This window comes from Eubalaena glacialis, chromosome 4, assembly GCF_028564815.1.
Source record: "Eubalaena glacialis isolate mEubGla1 chromosome 4, mEubGla1.1.hap2.+ XY, whole genome shotgun sequence".
Lineage (NCBI taxonomy): Eukaryota > Metazoa > Chordata > Mammalia > Artiodactyla > Balaenidae > Eubalaena > Eubalaena glacialis.
The window spans coordinates 59,673,227-59,694,580 of NC_083719.1; the positions used below are offsets into that span (position 1 = coordinate 59,673,227).

Sequence of the window (21,354 nt, forward strand, 5' to 3'; positions counted from 1 at the left end):
TCATTCATCATTTACTCACTCTTGTAGTAAGTAAAATTTCTTAAAAACAAGCAAAAAATCCAACAAATATACCTACCCAAACTTCTTCTAGTGCTAATGCCTTAGTACCCATATTCCTTCAGCATGTCGATTTAAAACGGTGACACAGATTACCTAGAGCAGTTTCCTGAAGCTGATCAACATCTACAACACAGAAGAGCCCTCTTTCAATTGGCAGCTGCTCGCAGGTTGGAAAAGACACAGCAATTTCTCTGCTTTTCTGAAATTTAGCTCTAAGATGCTGCTCCCAAAGACTCCACAACAGGAAGGTCTAGGGATGAAAAGTAGTTTTGGCTCTGATCAATCCCTGCTCCCACCCAATTCTACAACAACCCTGAGTCTCTTTTCATATGTAAGCATGGAAAGAGTATGAGAGAAATACTGGAAGAGAAAGAATACTGAAGATAAAAAGAGAACACAATGCCAACCTGCATTCTACCTGCTGGCACATCATGGCACATGCCAAAGGAGGATAAAAAAAAAGCACGCCACAAAGTGTAGACCTTACAGGAATATTCCTCAAGTTAAAAAAAAAAAAAAAGTGGAATTTCCTAATATAGATAGTTAGATACTTGTTTAGCCAAACCAAAAAATTCTATCAGTGAAGTAAAAAATATACTGGAACTTAGTCTCCATTCAAAAGGGGTTGGTCACTGAGGCAACAAATATTCCTATTCAGGAGTAATTTCTAAGGATATTACACCATGGACCCAGAGAACGTCTTTGCAGTGAAAATGGGGGGAAGATTTTCAAGAATATGAAATATCATTATTCTAAAGAATTATTTAATATTAATTTTTCTCCATAAAAAGTTTAGTTCAGATACAGAAAATTCCACTATCATCATTTCATTAGTCATAACTGTCTTATTATTTGATTCACCTTCAGGATGAAGAAAAATGATGCTAAAAATTACCTCCTTGAAGTGTCACAGTAAATATCTGCTGAACTGAGTTAACAGAGATTCTGTCTAAAGCAAAGAAAGAACCTTACCTTTAATAAGACCGTTATGATATGGTATAGGTGTTTGAAAATTAGCAACCCTTACTTTTTCCCTATGTTTTCTATGAGTAAGAATATTTAACTGTCTAAACACACTCAAGTTTCTGGCCATGAATATATCATAGTGTCTTGTGTTTTCCAAAAGAATAGATGTAATTGCAGTCAGAGTTCTGAAGTCAGAACTACCTTGTAGACTATGTAAGTAGTCAATATCAATACGTTTCAAACTAGTTTCCAAGAAGGTACTTCAGGGAATCCACAATATTTTCTTCATATTTCATTTTTAAGCTATTTAACTCTTTAAAAAACTAATAAAAGAGCATACACTATCAAAGGTGCCATATATACTAAATTTTAACAGGCCAGAAGCTGTATATTATTAAATTTGTTTGTTGATTGGAATAAAGCTCCTTCTGGCATTGATGTCAAATTCTTGTGAATGTGTCATAGATTGGAAAGGTTGTAGCTCCGTACAAGTTTATTTTTTGTTGTTATTTTAACTTCACACCTGTACACATCTGCTCAAGTAAGCTGTACAGGTGAGCACACAACTATGACATAAGTGGTCCACTCCAACTACCAGCCACTCAAACTCAAGCATATCTGATGGGGCCAGTCCCTCCTTATGACACGAGAGTGATGAGCTGTGTGGTAGCCAGTGACTTCACACCTTGTCACATGCTTATCATTAGCACTTATTCCAAGTTTGAGTCTTTGGGTGCCGCTTGCGTGATAAAAAAGTTTGAAGAGGTGATAGATTTTTATTGGTGATTCAACACTGAATCAAAAATTTCCTAGCAATTCTTTTTTACACTTCAAATCAGTTTAACTGAAAATGAGATATGTTATTAAAAATCTACTATTTTCAACTACTTATATTGAGAATCAGAATTTTCTTGTTAATTTGTAACGCCAACAAAATACAGAAGTAAACTGGATACTTAGGTTTATAATACTGCACCGGCCTTCGAGTATCCCCCAATTTCAAATGTACGTTTATCAAGGCAGCTCCATTGTTTTTCCTTACTGCTTTTATGAGAAGTAAATGTCACAAATTTGAATTTATGAAATAAATCTATACAACTGTAGTTTGGCTTTAATCTTTTTATATTGGAATTTGAAGTAAAATTCTTTGAAGAAAGAGTTTATGCTTGATAGATGTTTATGCTTGATAGATGTTTATGCTTGGTAGATGTTTGAAAACTGCTAGTCTTTAGGGGAATTAAATGTAAAGGAGTGACTTGGCTTCAGTTTCAACCTTGATTTAACATTTAACATAGATTACTTACATGCAGTAAATTTTAGTCATAACAAATACCGATTTTTACATATATTAAGGCTAGCAACAGAAGAGAAACAGAGATATAGCAAAGAGAGCACTGTTAGAAAACTCAATCATCAGAATCTCCTTCATATTGCTATAGTCAGCTCCTTTGTCAGTGATGTCCTCTTCGTGACAATAAGCACATGTCTGAGTTTTAAACTTACATTTCCTGATAGAAAGTAAGAGTCAGTATTTCACATAACGGTTATCACTGAGGTTGAAGGCTCTTATCAGAAAAAAAAAAATCATTTAGAGTATCAGAGATACAACATTTAATTTTTATGTAAACAAAAATAACTGTAAGTCTTTAAATAGATGTAAAAAGCCTTAGGTTTATATTTCCTGAACCATATCAGTTTTCCAGTTACTAAAATAAAAGGAAATTCCCAAATAGTCTGATAACTTGAGGCCATACACAAGATATTTCACTGGTTCCTACAACCCTGAATGTATGAGTCAGTCCTAATGAGCTAACTATCAAAATATATAAAACTTTAAGTACGATAACTTACTATGGTAGAGAGGCTAACAGTTCAGCAGCATCCATTTCCCCGTTATTCCTTTAAGTTAATAAAACTGCAGGTTTTGACCTAGGCAAATGGGCACCCACAGACATTTCTCAGCCTCCTTCGCAAGCAGGTGTGGCCAAGAGACCTGGTCTATGGGATTTGAATGGAAATGATGGGTGCAACTTCAGATCAAGTCCTTAAGAAAGAAGCTGCTTGCTTCCTATTCAGCTTTTCCCATGGGCTAGAGGTTGTAGTGAGTCAGTGCACTCACTGGCAATGCAAACACAGTCAACCCTAGGGCAGGGTCGAGCAGCAGGAGAGAAAAGACTGGGTCCTCAGATGACCACAAGACTATGTACCAGCTCAGATTTTTACAAGAGAGAGAATCAAACTTTAAGCCACTCACTTAAATCACTCTTGATTCCTGTTAAAGCAGCCAAAACAACATCCCAGTATAATCTGCAAACAGCCAAAGTAAACTTTTGATTTTGGCAAAGAACATATAAAAGTGTGGCTATTATGGAATGAATTTTTGTTTCCGCAAAATTCACATGTTGAAGTCCTAATCCCCTGGTGTGCCTGTATTTAGATAGGGGGCCTTTAAGGAAGTAATTACATAATTAAGGTTGAATGAAGTCATAAGGGTGGAGTACTGATCTGAAAGGATTAATGTTCTTATAAGAAGAGAAAACAAAGAGCTCTCTCTGTCTCTCCCCCTGCACACATGTACCAAGGGAAAGGCCATGAGAAGGTGGCCGTCTGCAAGCCAGGAAGAGAGCCCTCTTCAGAAACTGACCCTGTCAGATCTTCATCTGGTACTCCTAGGATCCAGAACTGTGAGAAAATAAATTTTTGTTTAAACAACCCTGTCTATGGTATTTTGTTATGAGAGCAGGAGAAGATTAATACAATGGCTATCTTATATTTGTATTTTGATGTCAATTAACTTCTTAGCATCTCCTTCCTCTGGAGGCAGTTACAACTAGATGTAGCCAAATCAGCTCTGCTCGGTTAGTTTATTACCACAGGAATAAACTGTGCCTCTAGGAATGGAGGGGAAGTGAAAGTCAGAGACTTTAACTTGTGGCTTCCCTAGTTTGAGCTCTGAAAAGGGAGAAAGATCCAAACATATGTTTCCAAGTTCCCACAACAATCACTATGAGTTAAAGGGGATGTAAACAGGTATACGTTAATAGGATTCAATGTACATATACATTTTAACTTTAAAGAAAAATTTTAAAAAATCAGTTATTTGAACAACTATTTTAGTTTCATATATGTAGATACAGGCCAAATGGGTTATTTTTTAGTTAAGGATCAAAATAAATAATATTGTCTTTCTTAACTGTCAAAGATAACCTGCCTTAAGGTAAACAAGAATCCTAAAGTAATAACCAAAACTTGTAACTCTGCCCCCCCGCCCCCCAAGAGCTGGACTGATGTGAGCCTAAAATACAGCTGAACCCATGCATACCAGGTGCGGTCAGGACAACTGGCTGATATTTTTGAGTTGTGCTTAGAGGAAATTGTAAGTGAATAAGCACTATGGATGCTGCCCCTCCCTCCACATTTATCATCAACAGTTTTATGAAGCATTCACATATCTGAGACAGTAATAAAAATGCCCTTAAGAGGAATACTGATTTATGAGGGGCTTTTGTATTACGTGTTTGGTGTTACATGTTTACTATATATGTTAAATTATATAATTATTTTATGTTATTTTACTTTTAACATCATTTTTGGTATTTCATTTTGAAATGTTTCCAGTAATGGAATATGGGCAGCTTTTCAACTGTAGTCAAGAACCAGTAGGGTCATAAGTTGAGGGTTACTAAAAACAGAATCTCAGGTGGGGTGACATTCTAAGTAGGTAACCAATAACACAAAATGATTTCTGGCATGTCTAGAAGATTCTTCCCCCTCCCTCTCTTAAAATTCTACTCTAGGCATTTCTTTTGATGTAAAGCTTTGTTTCTTGACAAAATGACAACTTGAGATCTTATAAGGTGTTTACATTTTAATATTAAAGGGTTCTGGACCCAACAATTACAATGTGTGAGTTTTTTCCCCACCACCACCAAGCAATTCTCAGACACCACTTGGGTGTCCTATAATTCAACTCAATTCTGACACTTTCCACCAGAGATAGCATCAGATTCCAAAGGTGAAGGGATCAGTCCCACAAAACTGCCCTCCCACACCCCACAACTTTAGATGCCAGTCGCAAGTCCAGGTTATCACCTGTGCTTCTGACCAACCAGCTATGGACTGGAGGTTCCAAAGACCCACTCCTTGGGTTTGAGTAATTTGCTAGAGGGCTCACAGAACTCGGAGAAACATTTTACTTACTAGATTACCAGTTTATTGTAAAAGGATATAACCCAGAAATAGCCAGATGGAAGGAATATACAGGGCAAGGTATGGGGAAGGGGCATGGAGCTTCCGTACCCTCTCCTGGCAGGCCAGTCACCCAGCACTTCCACGTGTTCACCAACTGGAAGCTCCCCAAACCCCGTCCTTTTGGGTTTTGATGCAGGCTTCATTAAATAGGCATAACTGAATAGATCAATGACCACTGGCGATTGATTCAACTTCCAAGACCCTCTCCCCGAGGTCAGGGGGGTGTGACTGCAAGTTTCAACCCTCTGATCACATGGTTGTCTCTCCTGGCAACCAGTCCCCATCCTTAGGCGAGGTCCAAAAGTCACATCATCAACATAACAAAAGATACCATCATTCTCACTAGTTAGGAAATTCCAATAGGTTTAGGAGCTCTGTGCCAGAAATGGGATGAAGACCAACTATTTATTTATTATAACTCACAATATCACAGGTATAAGTAAGTTAATCAGTTCTCTCCTGAAGGAAGTTTGGATATGGCAAAGATGAAGGGTGCAGGATAACACTGTTGCCTAAAGAGATAGCACTATATGGGAGAGGTAACATCCAAAGGGAAGGCAAGGATGAAACATCTAAGTCACAATTCCAGACCACTTTTACCCTAGTAAATATTCACAGATACTTTTCCAATAGCTTCCCAATTCCTAAACCTGTCATTTCAATGAAAGGAACACATCTGTTTCACAAAATATTTCCCTAAAGCTTCTGTCATCTTATGCAGTGCCAGTAACAACTTACTCTACTTAGGCATAAACATACCATCCAGCTTTTCCCCTCTTAAGTAATATAACCACAAAACCCAAGATATACCGTGTCAGTATTCTCTCATTTAAAATCTACTCTAGAAATCTGAATCCATATTTTTGATGATAAAACACTTAGAATTAAAAGAAATTGAAAACATTTCATATAAAAGCCACGCCTTCTGTAGTCAATGTACCTGTCACTGTCCAGGTCCTGGGCACCAGCAGGTGCTGAATGGTGTGGCAACAGGGCCCGGAACCAAGAGTGGAACACTGGGGAATCTAGGGCCCCAGAACTCTGGATGGTTTGATATTGGATTAATTTGCATTAAAGTGAAAGCAGCATTCATATGAGAGAGCTACAAAGAGAAAATTTCAAGAAAAAATGTTTCTTCAGATTTTCAGCTTCTCCTCTCATTGTGTTGTTTGAAGCCTTTGTACAGAGAATGCTGGAAGCGTTCATGATTATTTTCTGATTAAAACAATGTAAGGTATTTCCCAAGGTTTGTAAAATAATTCCCAAAGTTTGATATTATTATACACATTATAATTTGATACACATTATAATTATAAATGTAAATGGCATGAATGAATGAAAAATGTATTCCTAGTTTTCCCTCATACTGTCACTTGTTTGAAATAAACAAGTCATGACAAATTTAGACATGTCTTCCTACCTGAAGATCTGAAGAGACAGAACTGCCTCGGTCGGAGTCATTGTGCAAAACTGGAGGTGAGCATTTCTCCTCATCTGATGACATTCTGTACAAACACTATAAAACAGGAGAAGCTAACTTTAGTTTGTTTTTTGCAATATTTAAACTAAAATAAAATGTTTTCTATATACATATATGTGTGTGTAATAACATCCTACCCTGTAAACAATAACCATTCAATGTGTTAAAATCATTCAACATATTGAACACCCACAGACAAAATCACTGGGCAAGAAAAAAATAAAAACTCACTTCCCAACGAGTGAGTTTATAATGTAGTCAAGGAGATGAGACAAATACATGAAAGGTTAAAGAAAAAATGGAGGCTCCCCAGAGAAAGCCATGGTAGGGGCTGCTGAGAATCAGAACGTGTGATCACTGTTCAACAGTGTGTGAGGACCTAGGTGCTGCATCCTTTCCTACAAGATACTGAACCAAAAGAGAAAGAACAAACTGTATAAATTCTCTGCTTGGCGAACTGACCTTTTGGGAATACTATTTTAAGAAAAGCAAGCCTATATGGAACAATAGATTCTAATACCATGCAAAGAAAAATTGTTTAAGGTCTTAACCAAAAAAATAAATAATAATAAAAGTACTGTTAGTAAGAAGTACATAAGTTCCTTAAAAGGCATATAATGACTATTCAAATGAGCCGAACACCAGTTATATGTAAGACACTGGTGAGAAAGGTAAGATGAAGAAGTCCTTATCCTCAAGGACTCTGCAATCTGTAAGGAGGGCCAGACATGTATATATTAGAAATGACTGATGATAAAAGTGCTGTTAGATCCTAAAACAACAGAGGCACAAAGTAGGGAGGTCAGAGTAGACTTTTTCACAGGGTAGGATGGTGAGAGTGTGAAGAAGTGGGAATAAACGATCAGGGTGTTGAGACCTGAAAGACAGATAAAAGATTAAAGGATATGCAAGGCAATAGCACAGCACAAGCAAAGACAATGAGGCATGGACACATACTCCAGGAACTGCAAGTAGTTTGTGAGGCTAAAGCAAAGGGTACAAAGCCAAGGTCTGGCTAAGGATGAAACAGGCAAAGTAAGGAGCAGCCAGATCATGGAAGATCATAATTATGTCATGTTAAAAAGTTTCATCTTTCTGGGCTTCCCTGGTGGCGCAGTGGTTGAGAATCTGCCTGCTAATGCAGGGGACACGGGTTCGAGCCCTGGTAGGGGAAGATCCCACATGCCGTGGAGCAACTAGGCCCGTGAGCCACAACTACTGAGCCTGCGCGTCTGGAGCCTGTGCTCCGCAACAAGAGAGGCCACGATAGTCAGAGGCCCACGCACCGCGATGAAGAGTGGCCCCCACTTGCCGCAACTAGAGAAAGCCCTCGCACAGAAACGAAGACCCAACACAGCCAAAAATAAATAAATAAATTAAAAAAAAAAAAAGTTTCATCTTTCTTCTAAGAGAAGTTATTAAAGTCTTAAACAAGTGATAACATGATCAGGCTTGTCTTTTAGAAAGATCACTCTGCCAGCTTTCAGGATGGATTTGAGAGGTGGGATACTGAAGAAAGAGCAACGGAGAGCCAACTGCAGTAGTCCAAGAGATAAATGTTCCCTCTGGCAAATGGGGAGGTGAATGGAGGAGGCAGCAATGGGAAGTCGATGGAGTTATGCCTGTGAGACAGTTGCGTTATGGCAGTGGAAATTCGAGATCATGATCAACAATTGGTTAAGGGGTTAATGGGAGGAAATGTTGACCTCTTCCAGATTTCTGGCTTGCAACTAGATGGATGGTAGTGCTACTCCCCAAGGCAAGGAATACAGGAAGACAAGCAGGTTGGCAGGAAGGGTAATGGACTCACTATCAGACTTGTTGGGTGTGAGGTGCCTCTGAGGCACGGAAGTGAGGCTGCAGGTATGCGGTATCTGGCCACACTACTTATGCAATGCACAACTCCAAGGACTGCCATTCACAATGGCTACAACGTGAATGGTGCTTTCTGGAGTTAAGCAAGGTGGGAGCCCTGCACTGGATGTATAGGTTTGGAGATTCATTTTGAGGAATCGTCAGCATAATGGGAACTGCTGAAAAAAGGGAGAGGATAAGATCACTTATGAAAAGGAGTGTGAGAAAGAGTTCTTATTCTGAGGTCCTTACACCCAAACTGTATGCAATATTTTTAGCACATGCGTATTTTTCTAGGAAGAGGATTCTCAGCTTCCAATATGTGTCCAGAGGGTACTATAACCTTAGTGAAGTTAAGGGCCACTACTGTAGCAAGAGGAGGGTTAAAATCAGAACCGCTAATATTTAAAGGGGAAGTGAAGAAGAGCCAGCAAAGATGGAAAAGGAAGTCAGAACAGTAGAACAACGAGAACAGCATCACAAAAGCTTCCAGGAGGGAGTGGTCAGAAACAGATGCCAAAGGAAGATGAGAATCTGATAGAGTCCCTTGAATTTGGCAATCAGGAAGTTGTTGGGGCATTTCGCCTGAACAATTTCAGTGGACAGTAGAACAAGTCTCAATCACAGTGGGCTGAAAATTAAGAGATGAAGAAACTGAAATAGAAAAGGCAGATACAGGGAGAAGTGCAATATTAGAATGGAAACATAGGTTGGGGCTAGACTGTGGAAAGGAAATTTCAACTTTATTCAATGAGCATTACTGTGTAGAGACATGATAAGTAAATAAAATCTCAGCATGACTGACTTTAGTTAAGCCAATTAGGGAGCATAAAATAAGCACATACATCTGCAGCAAGGAATGGCTGCTTCACGGACTTCAAATCCACCACTGTGGTAACTTTGTCTCTTCTATTTCAATTCACTTCTTCCTTTAGGATGTGTTTGCAGACTGGTAATAAGGGGGGCAGGGCTTGGGGGGTGCTGATTATTTAAAAAACAAATAAGCTGAAAAGTATGGTCAGATCTCAAAAAGGATTTCTGAATATAGATACTGCAGACACAAAACAACTACTGTACTTTTGGAAAATATGCTATAAATCTTCCATCTGCCCTGTTTTGAGGCCAACAAGGTATGACAGTTTATCTAAAACTCCACCAACAGTAGCATTTTCCTTACTGTTTCTAGTTCAGAGACAAAGGAGAAAAATGAAACTTGCTTTGATGGGAAGCAGATGTACATCAGATAACTAAATTTTCAGTATTCTCTAACCCAAGATATCAGAAACCACGAGATAAAAAGTTCCGAGAGCTTGTCTATTGCCAGAGAAATCAAATTACATCTTGGTAATTGCCTGCCTGATAGGGGAAGCAGGGTCCGGGAATTCAAATTAACCTCCAAGAGGCAGAGAAAGAGTGAATTAACGTGCGAGCTGGCAGCAGGGTGACGTCCCTGCGCCCTTAAGCTGTCTTAGGGGCAGTCAAGGAGAGGGGGTGCGCCGGCCCCTCCCCACGTCAGGGACTACAGGCAGAGGGAAAGCAGCTGCGAACAAGCAAAGGGCTACAAGTTCTCTTCAATCACTTTCTCTTACCCCTGTGTTAATCGAATTCTTACTTAAAAACAAAGGGTTAGACATGGTCATTTTACCCCCTAACGTTTTAAATGACCCGAACCTATAGCGACAATACCGCTATACTTCAGGCACCCCTCACTCCTGCCCTCTCTTCCTGGACGCCTCGGAGGGAAAAAAACCTCTCGACCTTGCCGCCCCGCAGAACAGCTGAAGGGCCCTCGTTTCGGGAAGATGCCCCCAGCCCTGTCCTGTTCGATCCCCGGGGGCGCCAACCCAGGCCGAGACACTTTAAACCCCACTCCAGTGCCTCCGCCAGGGGCGCGGGGCCCGCCTGCGGCGCCGCTACCCACCACCTCGGCTCTCCGCAAACACGGACTCCTTCCTCCGCGTCTTCTCTCAGCGTCGCCGCTGAGAAAACAGTGAGTCCAGCGACTTCCTCAGCAGCAACCTGACGGTTTCAAACTGCACGGAGGAAATAAGGACGGCCCCGAGCATTGGCCCCGAGCTTCAGCAACCTGCCGTCTGATTGGTCTGAGATCCGGGGGCGGGGCAGGAGGGAGAAGCCGGAATTAAGTTACTCAGGGAGAGCCTCGCCCCATGCATCTGCTTGTCCGGAGGGGGCGGAGTCTTAGGGAGCCCCGCCCAGCGTACAGGAGCCCGTGATCAGTTCCGTTCTGCGCCTGCGGGAGACCAGGCGGCTCTGAGAGCAGGTTTGGTTAGAAGCTGTCGAGCGGGGCTGAAGTCAGCTAGGATGCTATGCAGCTGTCTGTGCGATAATGCCCATAGCCTATGCGTGTGGTCCTCATGTATGTGAATCATCTGCTTCCACAGGTGCCCTGCAGCAGAATCACTAACCCCCCACCTGCTGATTCCTTCTGTCTTAGGCAGGGCCAGGGAATCTGAATTTTTAACAAAGACCAACAGTGATTCTGATGCAGGGGTCTGCGGACCAGGCTTTAAGAAACTGCTGGACTAGGTTTTACTAGTGACTTCAAACGAGTCAGATTGCAAGGCAAGCCCTTCGGGGGAAGTGAGTATTGACCTTAGAATCATCATAAGTATATCCTGGCTGTATCAGGTACTCACTGTCACCTTGGATAATGCTATCCACATATAGGCTTGTAGGGGGATTAAATGACTTACTATATCTAAAATACCTATCGCATAAACATCAAAAAACTAGTCTTTCAGCTTATATTGGCATAACGGCTAGAGGTACGTTAGGATCCAGGTGGCAAAGGGAGTGCCCCAATCTGGAGAGCAAGTAATGAGATCCTGGTGAGTTTTCAGGCTCCCTGTGTTACCTGGAGGATGAGGTATCCGTTTCTTTTTCTGTAGATAGAAATGGCATAACCTGGGTCTCACCTACTTACCTGTTCATGGAGTGAGACTTCTATTTATACAAGCAATGAAATAAGAAGAGCACCAGCAGTTTCTTCAGCATAAGCTATGTTTGTTCTCTGCCCCCCACCTTTTCCATGCTTACAATAAAGGACAAATTCCTATTGATAGATACAAATTCATACCTGGTCCCAAAATCTGTTTTTTAATTGAATTACCATGTGGTGACCCCTTACACTGTAATTGTTTCTGATTCACTATCCCTGTGCCCTCCTGTACTTGGCTCCATGTTTCTCTTCTCTGTCCCTCTGGGGGGCAGATTTTCATAGAAAACTGTTGGCTAAGGCATCACCATTCTTCTGTGAAGCTACATCGAGAGAGAGAACAAACCTGTCTCCATGTTATGAATTTAGAACAGATTCTTTTTCGAAGGTTCCTAGAGGTGGAGCCAAAGAGAGAGAGGGAGACTAAAACCCTCCACAAACCTATGAAAATTAAATTGCCAGCTTGAACCCTGCGTAATTATTCTTTCAACAAATATTTATCTAACAGTCATCAGATGCAAAGCATTTTGTTGGTGCTAGGAATAGAGTGGTGAATAAAATAGACACACTATGCTCTCATGGAACTTAGTCTAATTGGAAAACAGACATCAAATTAACAACACAAATGAATAAATAGTTATGAATTATGTTTGAAGTGAGGAGAAATCAGGAAATGTCTGTGTGATAAAGTACATTTAAGCTGAGACCTGAAGGATGAGTAAATAAAGAACTAACTTTAATAAACACACATATAATGTTTTCTATGTTCAGGGCACTGTACAAATTAACTCATTTAATTCTCAGATTCTCCCTGTGACGTGGGCTCTGTTTCCATCTTCATTTTAAATATGTGAAAATTGAAACCCAGAGAGGTTATGTGGCTTGTCTAGGCACACACAGCTAATAAGAGCAAAACTGGTATTCAAATTGAGACAGTCTGGGCTCCAAAGTCCATGTCCTTATCACTCAAAATGTTCTGTTGGGAATAGCATCACTGTTATGGATTAGATGGTATCCTCCAAAAAAGATATGTTTAAGTCCTAAACCCTAGTACCTGTGAATGTGACCTTATTTGGATATGGGGTCTTTGCAGATATAATCAAGTTAAAATGAAGTCATACTGGATTAAGGTGGGCCTTAATCCAATGACTTGTATCCTTATAGGAGAGGGAAATTTAGACACAGAAGAGATACAGGGGAGAAAGGGAGGCAGAGATTGCAGTGATGCATCTATAAACCGTGGAATGCCAAGTATTGCCAGCAACCACCAGAAGCTAGAAAGGCAAGGAAAGATCTTCCCCTAGAGTGTTCAGAGAGAGCATAGCCCTGGTGACACTGTGGATTTCTAACCTCCAGAACTGTGAATGAATAAATTTCTGTTGTCTCTTATATACACTACCAAATGTAAAATAGATAGCTAGTGGGAAGCAGCCACATAGCACAGGGAGATCAGCTCGGTGCTTTGTGACCACCCAGAGGGGTGGGATAGGGAGGGTGGGAGGGAGATGCAAGAGGGAGGAGATATGGGGATATATGTATACATATAGCTGATTCACTTTGTTATACAGCAGAAGCTAATACAACATTGTAAAGCAATTATACTCCAATAAAGATGTTTAAAAAAATTTCTATTGTCTCAACCACCCATTTTGTGGTAATATGTTATGGCATCCCTAGGAAATCAATACAGTGGCCAAGGCCTTGAGGTAAGAAAACACTTACTATATCTGGATAGTGAATAAAAGCAAGTAATCTTAGTGAAGTAGGGACAGGTACAGGATAAGGCAGCAGATGGAAGTGAGGGTTCTATGTTAAGGGTTTGAGATTTTACTTAAAGTCCATTGGGATATTTTTAGATGTTCAGGGGAGAGATGAAAACAATTTAGAATAGAGGGGTTGCAAGGGAGATGGAGAGAAGATGACAGATATGAGATATACTTTGGAAGTAGAATTGATGGGACTTGATGAATTGTATTTGAGATGAAGGAGAGAAGTGCTAAGAAGGATACTCTGGTTTCAAGTTTGTGACTTGAGCGACTGGGTGGATGACACTTACTGAGAAGGAGAACACTGGATGAGGATCAGGTTTTAAAAGGAGAAGATCAGGGGGCTTCCCTGGTGGCGCAGTGGTTGAGAATCTGCCTGCCAATGCAGGAGACATGGGTTCGAGCCCTGGTCTGGGAAGATCCCGCATGCCGCAGAGCAACTAGGCCCGTGAGCCACAACTACTGAGCCTGCGCGTCTGGAGCCCGTGCTCCGCAACAAGAGAGGCCGCGACAGTGAGAGGCCCGCGCACCGTGATGAAGAGTGGCCCCCGCTCGCTGCAACTAGAGAAAGCCCTCGCACAGAAACGAAGACCCAACACAGCCAAAAATAAATAAATAAATAAAATTTTTAAAAAAGGAGATCAAAAGTTCATTTTTAAATATGCTGTTTGAAATACCTGGACATAGCCAAGTGACTGTCCATTAGGCCATTAGACATATATGTCTAGAGCTCAGAAAAGAGGTTGGGACACAGATATGTAAATCAAGGAGGCTTTGCATGTAGAAATTGTGGAGGATTTCAAAAATGGCTCCAATTATTCATCTCTTACTATATCAGTGTCCTTTGCCGTGCCTTCTCATTAAAGGCAGATGGGATGTTAAGGAACATGATGGAGGCAGAGGCTTTTAAGATGCTTGTTGATTGGCTTGGCTTGCTTTTGCCCTCTGTTATCATCATGAGAACGTGTCTCAACTAGCCTAGTGGCAGTTGACGGTGTAGTAGACCTGAGTTGCCTGATCATCCCTGCTGAGGCCATCCTAGATCAGTCTATAGCCACCTGACACCCAGACAGGTGGGTAAATCCAATCAAGGATGGCAGGACCACCCAGCCAACCTGCATAATCAGGAGCTAAATGAACATTGATTGCTTAAAGCCATTGTGCTTTGGGGTGGCTTGTTATGTAGAGTTATTGTGGTAATAAATAACTGATAAGATGCAATTTAAAGTTAAGGAACTAGATGAGACAACCTGGGGGGAGAGAGTAAAGTGAGTAGAGAAGAGGGTTTAGAACTGAACCCTGGATTCCTCTAATGTTCAGAGGTTGGGTAAGAATGGAAGAGCCAGCAAATGAGACAGAAGGAGGGGCTGGAGAAGTGGGAGGAAAACCAGGAGAGGCTTCAGTAAAATGCTAGTGAAGTGACTACTGAGTTTGTCCATATAGATGCCTTTCCATGGGCCCTAAGTTCTGAACCTCTGGTCTGATATCTGTTTCCTTTTAATCCCCACTGTTTTAGGTTAAGCTGTTGCTAAATTTGGACTGTTTCTCTAGTTGCAGGTCTTTATTTCTTCTTTCTATAATTCACTCTTCACACTGCTTATAAATTATCTTCTTAAATTTGGATTACATCACTTCTTCCTCAAAAACCTTCCTTAGTATTACATGACATTCAAAGCTCTCCTAAATTCAGAAGGTCTATCCTGGAGTTTCAAATTTACCATGTACTAGGTGTACAACTTTGGGGAAGCTTTGTATCCTTTATGAGCCTAAGCTCATCTCTTTAAAGTTGAGAAAATAATAGAATCTACCAAATCTAAATCTAAAGCTAAACCTGAACCTATATCTGTCTATCTATCTATCTATCAAAAATCTATTCCCGAGGGGAGGAGCTTCAAGATGGCGGAAGAGTAAGACTCGGAGATCACCTTCCTCCCCACAGATACATCAGAAATACAACTACATGTGGAACAACTCCTACAGAACACCTACTGAATGCTGGCAGAAGACCTCAGACCTCCCAAAAGGCAAGAAACTCCCCAGGTACCTGGGTAGGGACGGACCTGCACCAGTGGGAGGGAGCTGTGAGGGAGGAAAGGTTTCCACACACTAGGAAGCCCCTTCGCGGGGGGAGACTGCGGGTGGTGGAGGGGGGAAGCTTGGGAGCCACGGAGGAGAGTGCAGCAACAGTGGTGTGGAGGGCAAAGCGGAGAGATTACTGCACAGAGGATGGGTGCCGAGCAGCACTCACCAGCCCGAGAGGCTTGTCTGCTCACCCGCCGGGGCGGGCGGGGGCTGGGAGCTGAGGCTCGGGCTTCGGTCGGATCGCAGGGAGAGGACTGGGGTTGGCGGCGTGAACACAGCCTGAAGGGGCTAGTGCGCCACAGCTAGCCGGGAGGGAGTCCGGCAAAAAGTCTGCAGCTGCCGAAGAGGCAAGAGACTTTTTCTTGCCTCTTTGTTTCCTGGTGCGCAAGGAGAGGGGATTCAGAGCGCCGCTTAAAGGAGCTCCAGAGACGGGAGCGAGCCGCGGCTATCAGCGTGGACCCCAGAGACGGGCATGAGACGCTAAGGCTGCTGCTGCCGCCACCAAGAAGCCTGTGTGCAAGCACAGGTCGCTCTCCACACCTCCCCTCCCGGGACCCTGTGCAGCCCGCCACTGCCAGGGTCCCGTGATCCAGGGACAACTTCCCCGGGAGAACGCACGGCGCGCCTCAGGCTGGTGCAACGTCATGCTGGCCTCTGCCGCCGCAGGCTCGACCTGCACTCTGTACCCCTCGCTCCCTGGCCTGAGTGAGCCAGAGCCCCCGAAGCAGCTGCTCCTTTAACCCCGTCCTGTCTGAGCGAAGAACAGACGCCCTCAGGCGACCTACACGCAGAGGCAGGTCCAAATCCAAAGCTGAACCCCAGGAGCTGTGGGAACAAAGAAGAGAAAGGGAAATTTCTCCCAGCAGCCTCAGGAGTAGCGGATTAAAGCTCCACACTCAACTTGATGTACCCTACATCTCTGGAATACCTGAAGAGACAACAAATCATCCCAAATTGAGGAGGTGGACTTTGGGAGCAAAGATATGTTATTTTTTCCCCTTTTTCTCTTTTTGTGAGTGTATATGTGTATGCTTCTGTGTGTGATTTTGTCTGTATAGCTTTGCTTTTACCATTTGTCCTAGGGTTCTGTCTGTCCATTTTTTTTGCTTTTTTTTTTTACTTTTTAAAATTTTTTTCTTAATAATTATTTATTATTTTAATAACTTTATTTTATTTTACTTTATTTTATTTTATCCTCTTTCTTTCCTTCTTTCTATTTTTTCTCCCTTTTATTCTGAGCCGTGTGGATGAAAGGCTCTTGGTGCTCCAGCCAGGAGTCAGTGCTGTGCCTCTGAGGCGGGAGAGCCAACTTCAGGACACTGGTCCACAAGAGACCTCCCAGCTCCACGTAATACCAAACGGTGAAAATCTCCCAGAGATCTCCATCTCAATGCCAAGACCCAGCTTCACTCAACGACCAGCAAGCTACAGTGCTGGACACCCTATGCCAAACAACTAGCAAGACAGGAACACAGCCCCATCCATTAGCAGAGAGGCTGCCTATAATCATAATAAGGCCACAGACACCCCAAAACACACCACCAGATGTGGACCAGCCCACCAGAAAGACAAGATCCAGCCTCATCCACCAGAACACAGGCACTAGTCCCCTCCACCAGGAAGCCTACACAACCCACTGAACAAACCTTAGCCACTGGGGACAGACACCAAAAACAACGGGAACTACGAACCTGCAGCCTGCGAAAAGGAGACCCCAAACACAGTAAGTTAAGCAAAATGAGAAGACAGAAAAACACACAGCAGATGAAGGAGCAAGGTAAAAACCCAACAGACTTAATAAATGAAGAGGAAATAGGCAGTCTACCTGAAAAAGAATTCAGAATAATGATAGTAAAGATGATCCAAAATCTTGGAAATAGAATAGAGAAAATACAAGAAACATTTAACAAGGACCTAGAAGAACTAAAGAGAAAACAAACAATGATGAACAACACAATAAATGAAATTAAAAATTCTGTAGAAGGGATCAATAGCAGAATAACTGAGGCAGAAGAACGGATAAGTGACCTGGAAGATAAAATAGTGGAAATAACTACTGCAGAGCAGAATAAAGAAAAAAGAATGAAAAGAACTGAGGACAGTCTCAGAGACCTCTGGGACAACATTAAATGCACCAACATTCGAATTATAGGGGTCCCAGAAGAAAAAGAGAAAAAGAAAAGGACTGAGAAAATATTTGAAGAGATTATAGTTGAAAATTTCCCTAATATGGGAAAGGAAATAGTTAATCAAGTCCAGGAAGCAGAGAGAGTCCCATATAGGATAAATCCAAGGAGAAACACGCCAAGACACCGATTAATCAAACTATCAAAAATTAAATACAAAGAAAACATATTAAAAGCAGCAAGGGAAAAACAACAAATAACACACAAGGGAATCCCCATAAGGTTAACAGCTGATCTTTCAGCAGAAACTCTGCAAGCCAGAAGTGGTAGGACATATTTAAAGTGATGAAGGAGAAAAACCTACAACCAAGATTACTCTATCCAGCAAGGATCTCATTCAGATTTGATAGAGAAATTAAAACCTTTACAGACAAGCAAAAGCTGAGAGAGTTCATCACCACCAAACCAGCTTTACAACAAAGGCTAAAGGAACTTCTCTAAGCAGGAAACACAAGAGAAGGAAAAGACCTACAATAACAAACCCAAAACAATTAAGAAAATGGGAATAGGAACATACATATCGATAATTACCTTAAATGTAAATGGATTAAATGCTCCCACCAAAAGACACAGACTGGCTGAATGGATACAACAACAAGACCCGTATATATGCTGTCTACAAGAGACCCACTTCAGACCTAGGGACACATACAGACTGAAAGTGAGGGGATGGAAACAGATATTCCATGCAAATGGAAATCAAAAGAAAGCTGGAGTAGCAATTCTCATATCAGACAAAATAGACTTTAAAATAAAGACTATTACAAGAGACAAAGAAGGACACTACATAATGATCAAGGGATCGATCCAAGAAGAAGATACAACAATTGTAAATATTTATGCACCCAACATAGGAACACCTCAATACATAAGGCAAATACTAACAGCCATAAAAGGGGAAATCGACAGTAACACAATCATAGTAGGGGACTTTAACACCCCACTTTCACCAATGGACAGATCATCCAAAATGAAAATAAATCAGGAAACACAAGCTTTAAATGATACATTAAACAAGATGGACTTAATTGATATTTATAGGACATTCCATCCCAAAACAACAGAATACACATTCTTCTCAAGTGCTCATGGAACATTCTCCAGGATAGATCATATCTTGGGTCACAAATCAAGCCTTGGTAAATAAGAAAATTGAAATTGTATCAAGTATCTTTTCCGACCACAACGCTATGAGACTAGATATCAATTACAGGAAAAGATCTGTAAAAAATACAAACACATGGAGGCCACACAATTCACTACTTAATAACCAAGTGATCACTGAAGAAATCAAAAAATACCTAGAAACAAATGACAATGGAGACACGACGACTCAAAACCTATAGGATGCAGTAAAAGCAGTTCTAAGAGGGAAGTTTATAGCAATACAATCCTACCTTAAGAAACAGGAAACATCTCAAATAAACAACCTAAACTTGCACCTAAAGCAATTAGAGAAAGAAGAACAAAAAAAAACCCCAAAGTTAGCAGAAGGAAAGAAATCAAAAAGATCAGATCAGAAATAAATGAAAAAGAAATGAAGGAAACAATAACAAAGATCAATAAAACTAAAAGCTGGTTCTTTGAGAAGATAAACAAAATTGATAAACCATTAGCCAGACTCATCAAGAAAAAAAGGGAGAAGACTCAAATCAATAGAATTAGAAATGAAAAAGGAGAAGTAACAACTGACACTGCAGAAATACAAAGGATCATGAGAGATTACTACAAGCAACTATATGCCAATAAAATGGACAACCTGGAAGAAATGGACAAATTCGTAGAAATGCACAACCTTCCAAGACTGAACCAGGAAGAAATAGAAAATATGAACAGACCAATCACAAGCACTGAAATTGAGATTAAAAATCTTCCAACAAACAAAAGTCCAGGACCAGATGGCTTCACAGCCGAATTCTATTGAACATTTAGAGAAGAGCTAACACCTATCCTTCTCAAACTCTTCCAAAATATAGCAGAGGGAGGAACACTCCCAAACTCATTCTATGAGGCCACCATCACTCTGATACCAAAACCAGACAAGGATGTCACAAAGAAAGAAAACTACAGGCCAATATCACTGATGAATATAGATGCAAAAATCCTCAACAAAATACTAGCAAACAGAATCCAACAGCACATTAAAAGGATCATACACTATGATCAAGTGGGGTTTATCCCAGGAATGCAAGGCTTCTTCAATATATGCAAATCAATCAACGTGATACACCATATTAACAAATTGAAGGAGAAAAACCATATGATCATCTCAATAGATGCAGCGAAAGCTTTTGACAAAATTCAACACCCATTTATGATAAAAACCCTCCAGAAAGTAGGCATAGAGGGAACTTTCCTCAACATAATAAAGGCCATATATGACAAACCCACAGACAACATCGTCCTCAATGGTGAAAAACTGAAACCATTTCCACTAAGATCAGGAACAAGACAAGGTTGCCCACTCTCACCACTATTATTCAACATAGTTTTGGAAGTTTTAGCCACAGCAATCAGAGAAGAAAAAGAAATAAAAGGAATCCAAATTGGAAAAGAAGAAGTAAAACTGTCACTGTTTGCAGATGACATAATACTATACATAGAGAATCCTAAAGATGCTACCAGAAAACTACTAGAGCTAATCAATGAATTTGGTAAAGTAGCAGGATACAAAATTAATGCACAGAAATCTCTTGCATTCCTATACACTAATGATGAAAAATCTGAAAGAGAAATTAAGAAAACACTCCCGTTTACCATTGCAACAAAAAGAATAAAATATCTAGGAATTAACCTACCTAAGGAGACAAAAGACCTGTATGCAGAGAATTATAAGACACTGATGAAAGAAATTAAAGATGATACAAATAGATAGAGAGATATACCATGTTCTTGGATTGGAAGAATCAACATTGTAAAAATGACTCTACTACCCAAAGCAATCTACAGATTCAATGCAATCCCTATCAAACTACCACTGGCATTTTTCACAGAACTAGAACAAAAAATTTCACAATTTGTATGGAAACACAAAAGACCTCAAATAGCCAAAGCAATCTTGAGAAAGAAAAACGGAGCTGGAGGAATCAGGCTCCCTGACTTCAGACTATACTACAAAGCTACAGTAATCAAGACTGTATGGTACTGGCACAGAAACAGAAATATAGATCAATGGAACAGGATAGAAAGCCCAGAGATAAACCCACCCACATATGGTCACCTTATCTTTGATAAAGGAGGGAAGAATATACAGTGGAGAAAAGACAGCCTCTTCAATAAGTGGTGCTGGGAAAACTGGACAGCTACATGTAAAAGAATGAAATTAGAACACTCCCTAACACCATACACAAAAATAAACTCAAAATGGATTAAAGACCTAAATGTAATGCCAGACACCATCAAACTCCTAGAGGAAAACATAGGCAGAACACTCTATGACATAAATCACAGCAAGATCCTTTTTGACCCAGCTCCTAGAGAAATGGAAATAAAAACAAAAATAAACAAATGGGACCTAATGAAACTTAAAAGCTTTTGCACAGCAAAGGAAACCATAAAGAAGACGAAAAGACAACCCTCAGAATGGGAGAAAATATTTGCAAATGAAGCAACTGACAAAGGATTAACCTCCAAAATTTACAAGCAGCTCATGCAGCTCAATATCAAAAGAACAAAGAACCCAATCCAAAAATGTGCAGAAGACCTAAATAGACATTTCTCCAAAGAAGATATAGAGATTGCCAACAGACACGT

General features: G+C 40.8%; 1 protein-coding gene across 4 annotated transcripts in view; it reads right to left on the bottom strand.

The window, feature by feature from the left end:
* Window positions 1-10,639, bottom strand: part of POC5 (POC5 centriolar protein) — a 35,377-nt gene extending 24,738 nt beyond the window's left edge. For 2 of the 4 annotated variants that reach the window (XM_061187919.1, XM_061187917.1), the window contains exons 1-2: window positions 10,533-10,639; window positions 6,698-6,793 (exon numbers count right to left, since the gene is read on the bottom strand). In XM_061187919.1, the coding sequence (XP_061043902.1) occupies window positions 6,698-6,781 (84 nt within the window). In that variant the 5' untranslated portion in view covers window positions 6,782-6,793; window positions 10,533-10,639. Of the gene's footprint in view, window positions 1-6,697; window positions 6,794-10,532 lie in introns of those variants that run through there. The other 2 variants (XM_061187918.1, XM_061187920.1) reach the window with 2 other exon arrangements.
* Window positions 10,640-21,354: the final 10,715 nt, after the last annotated feature.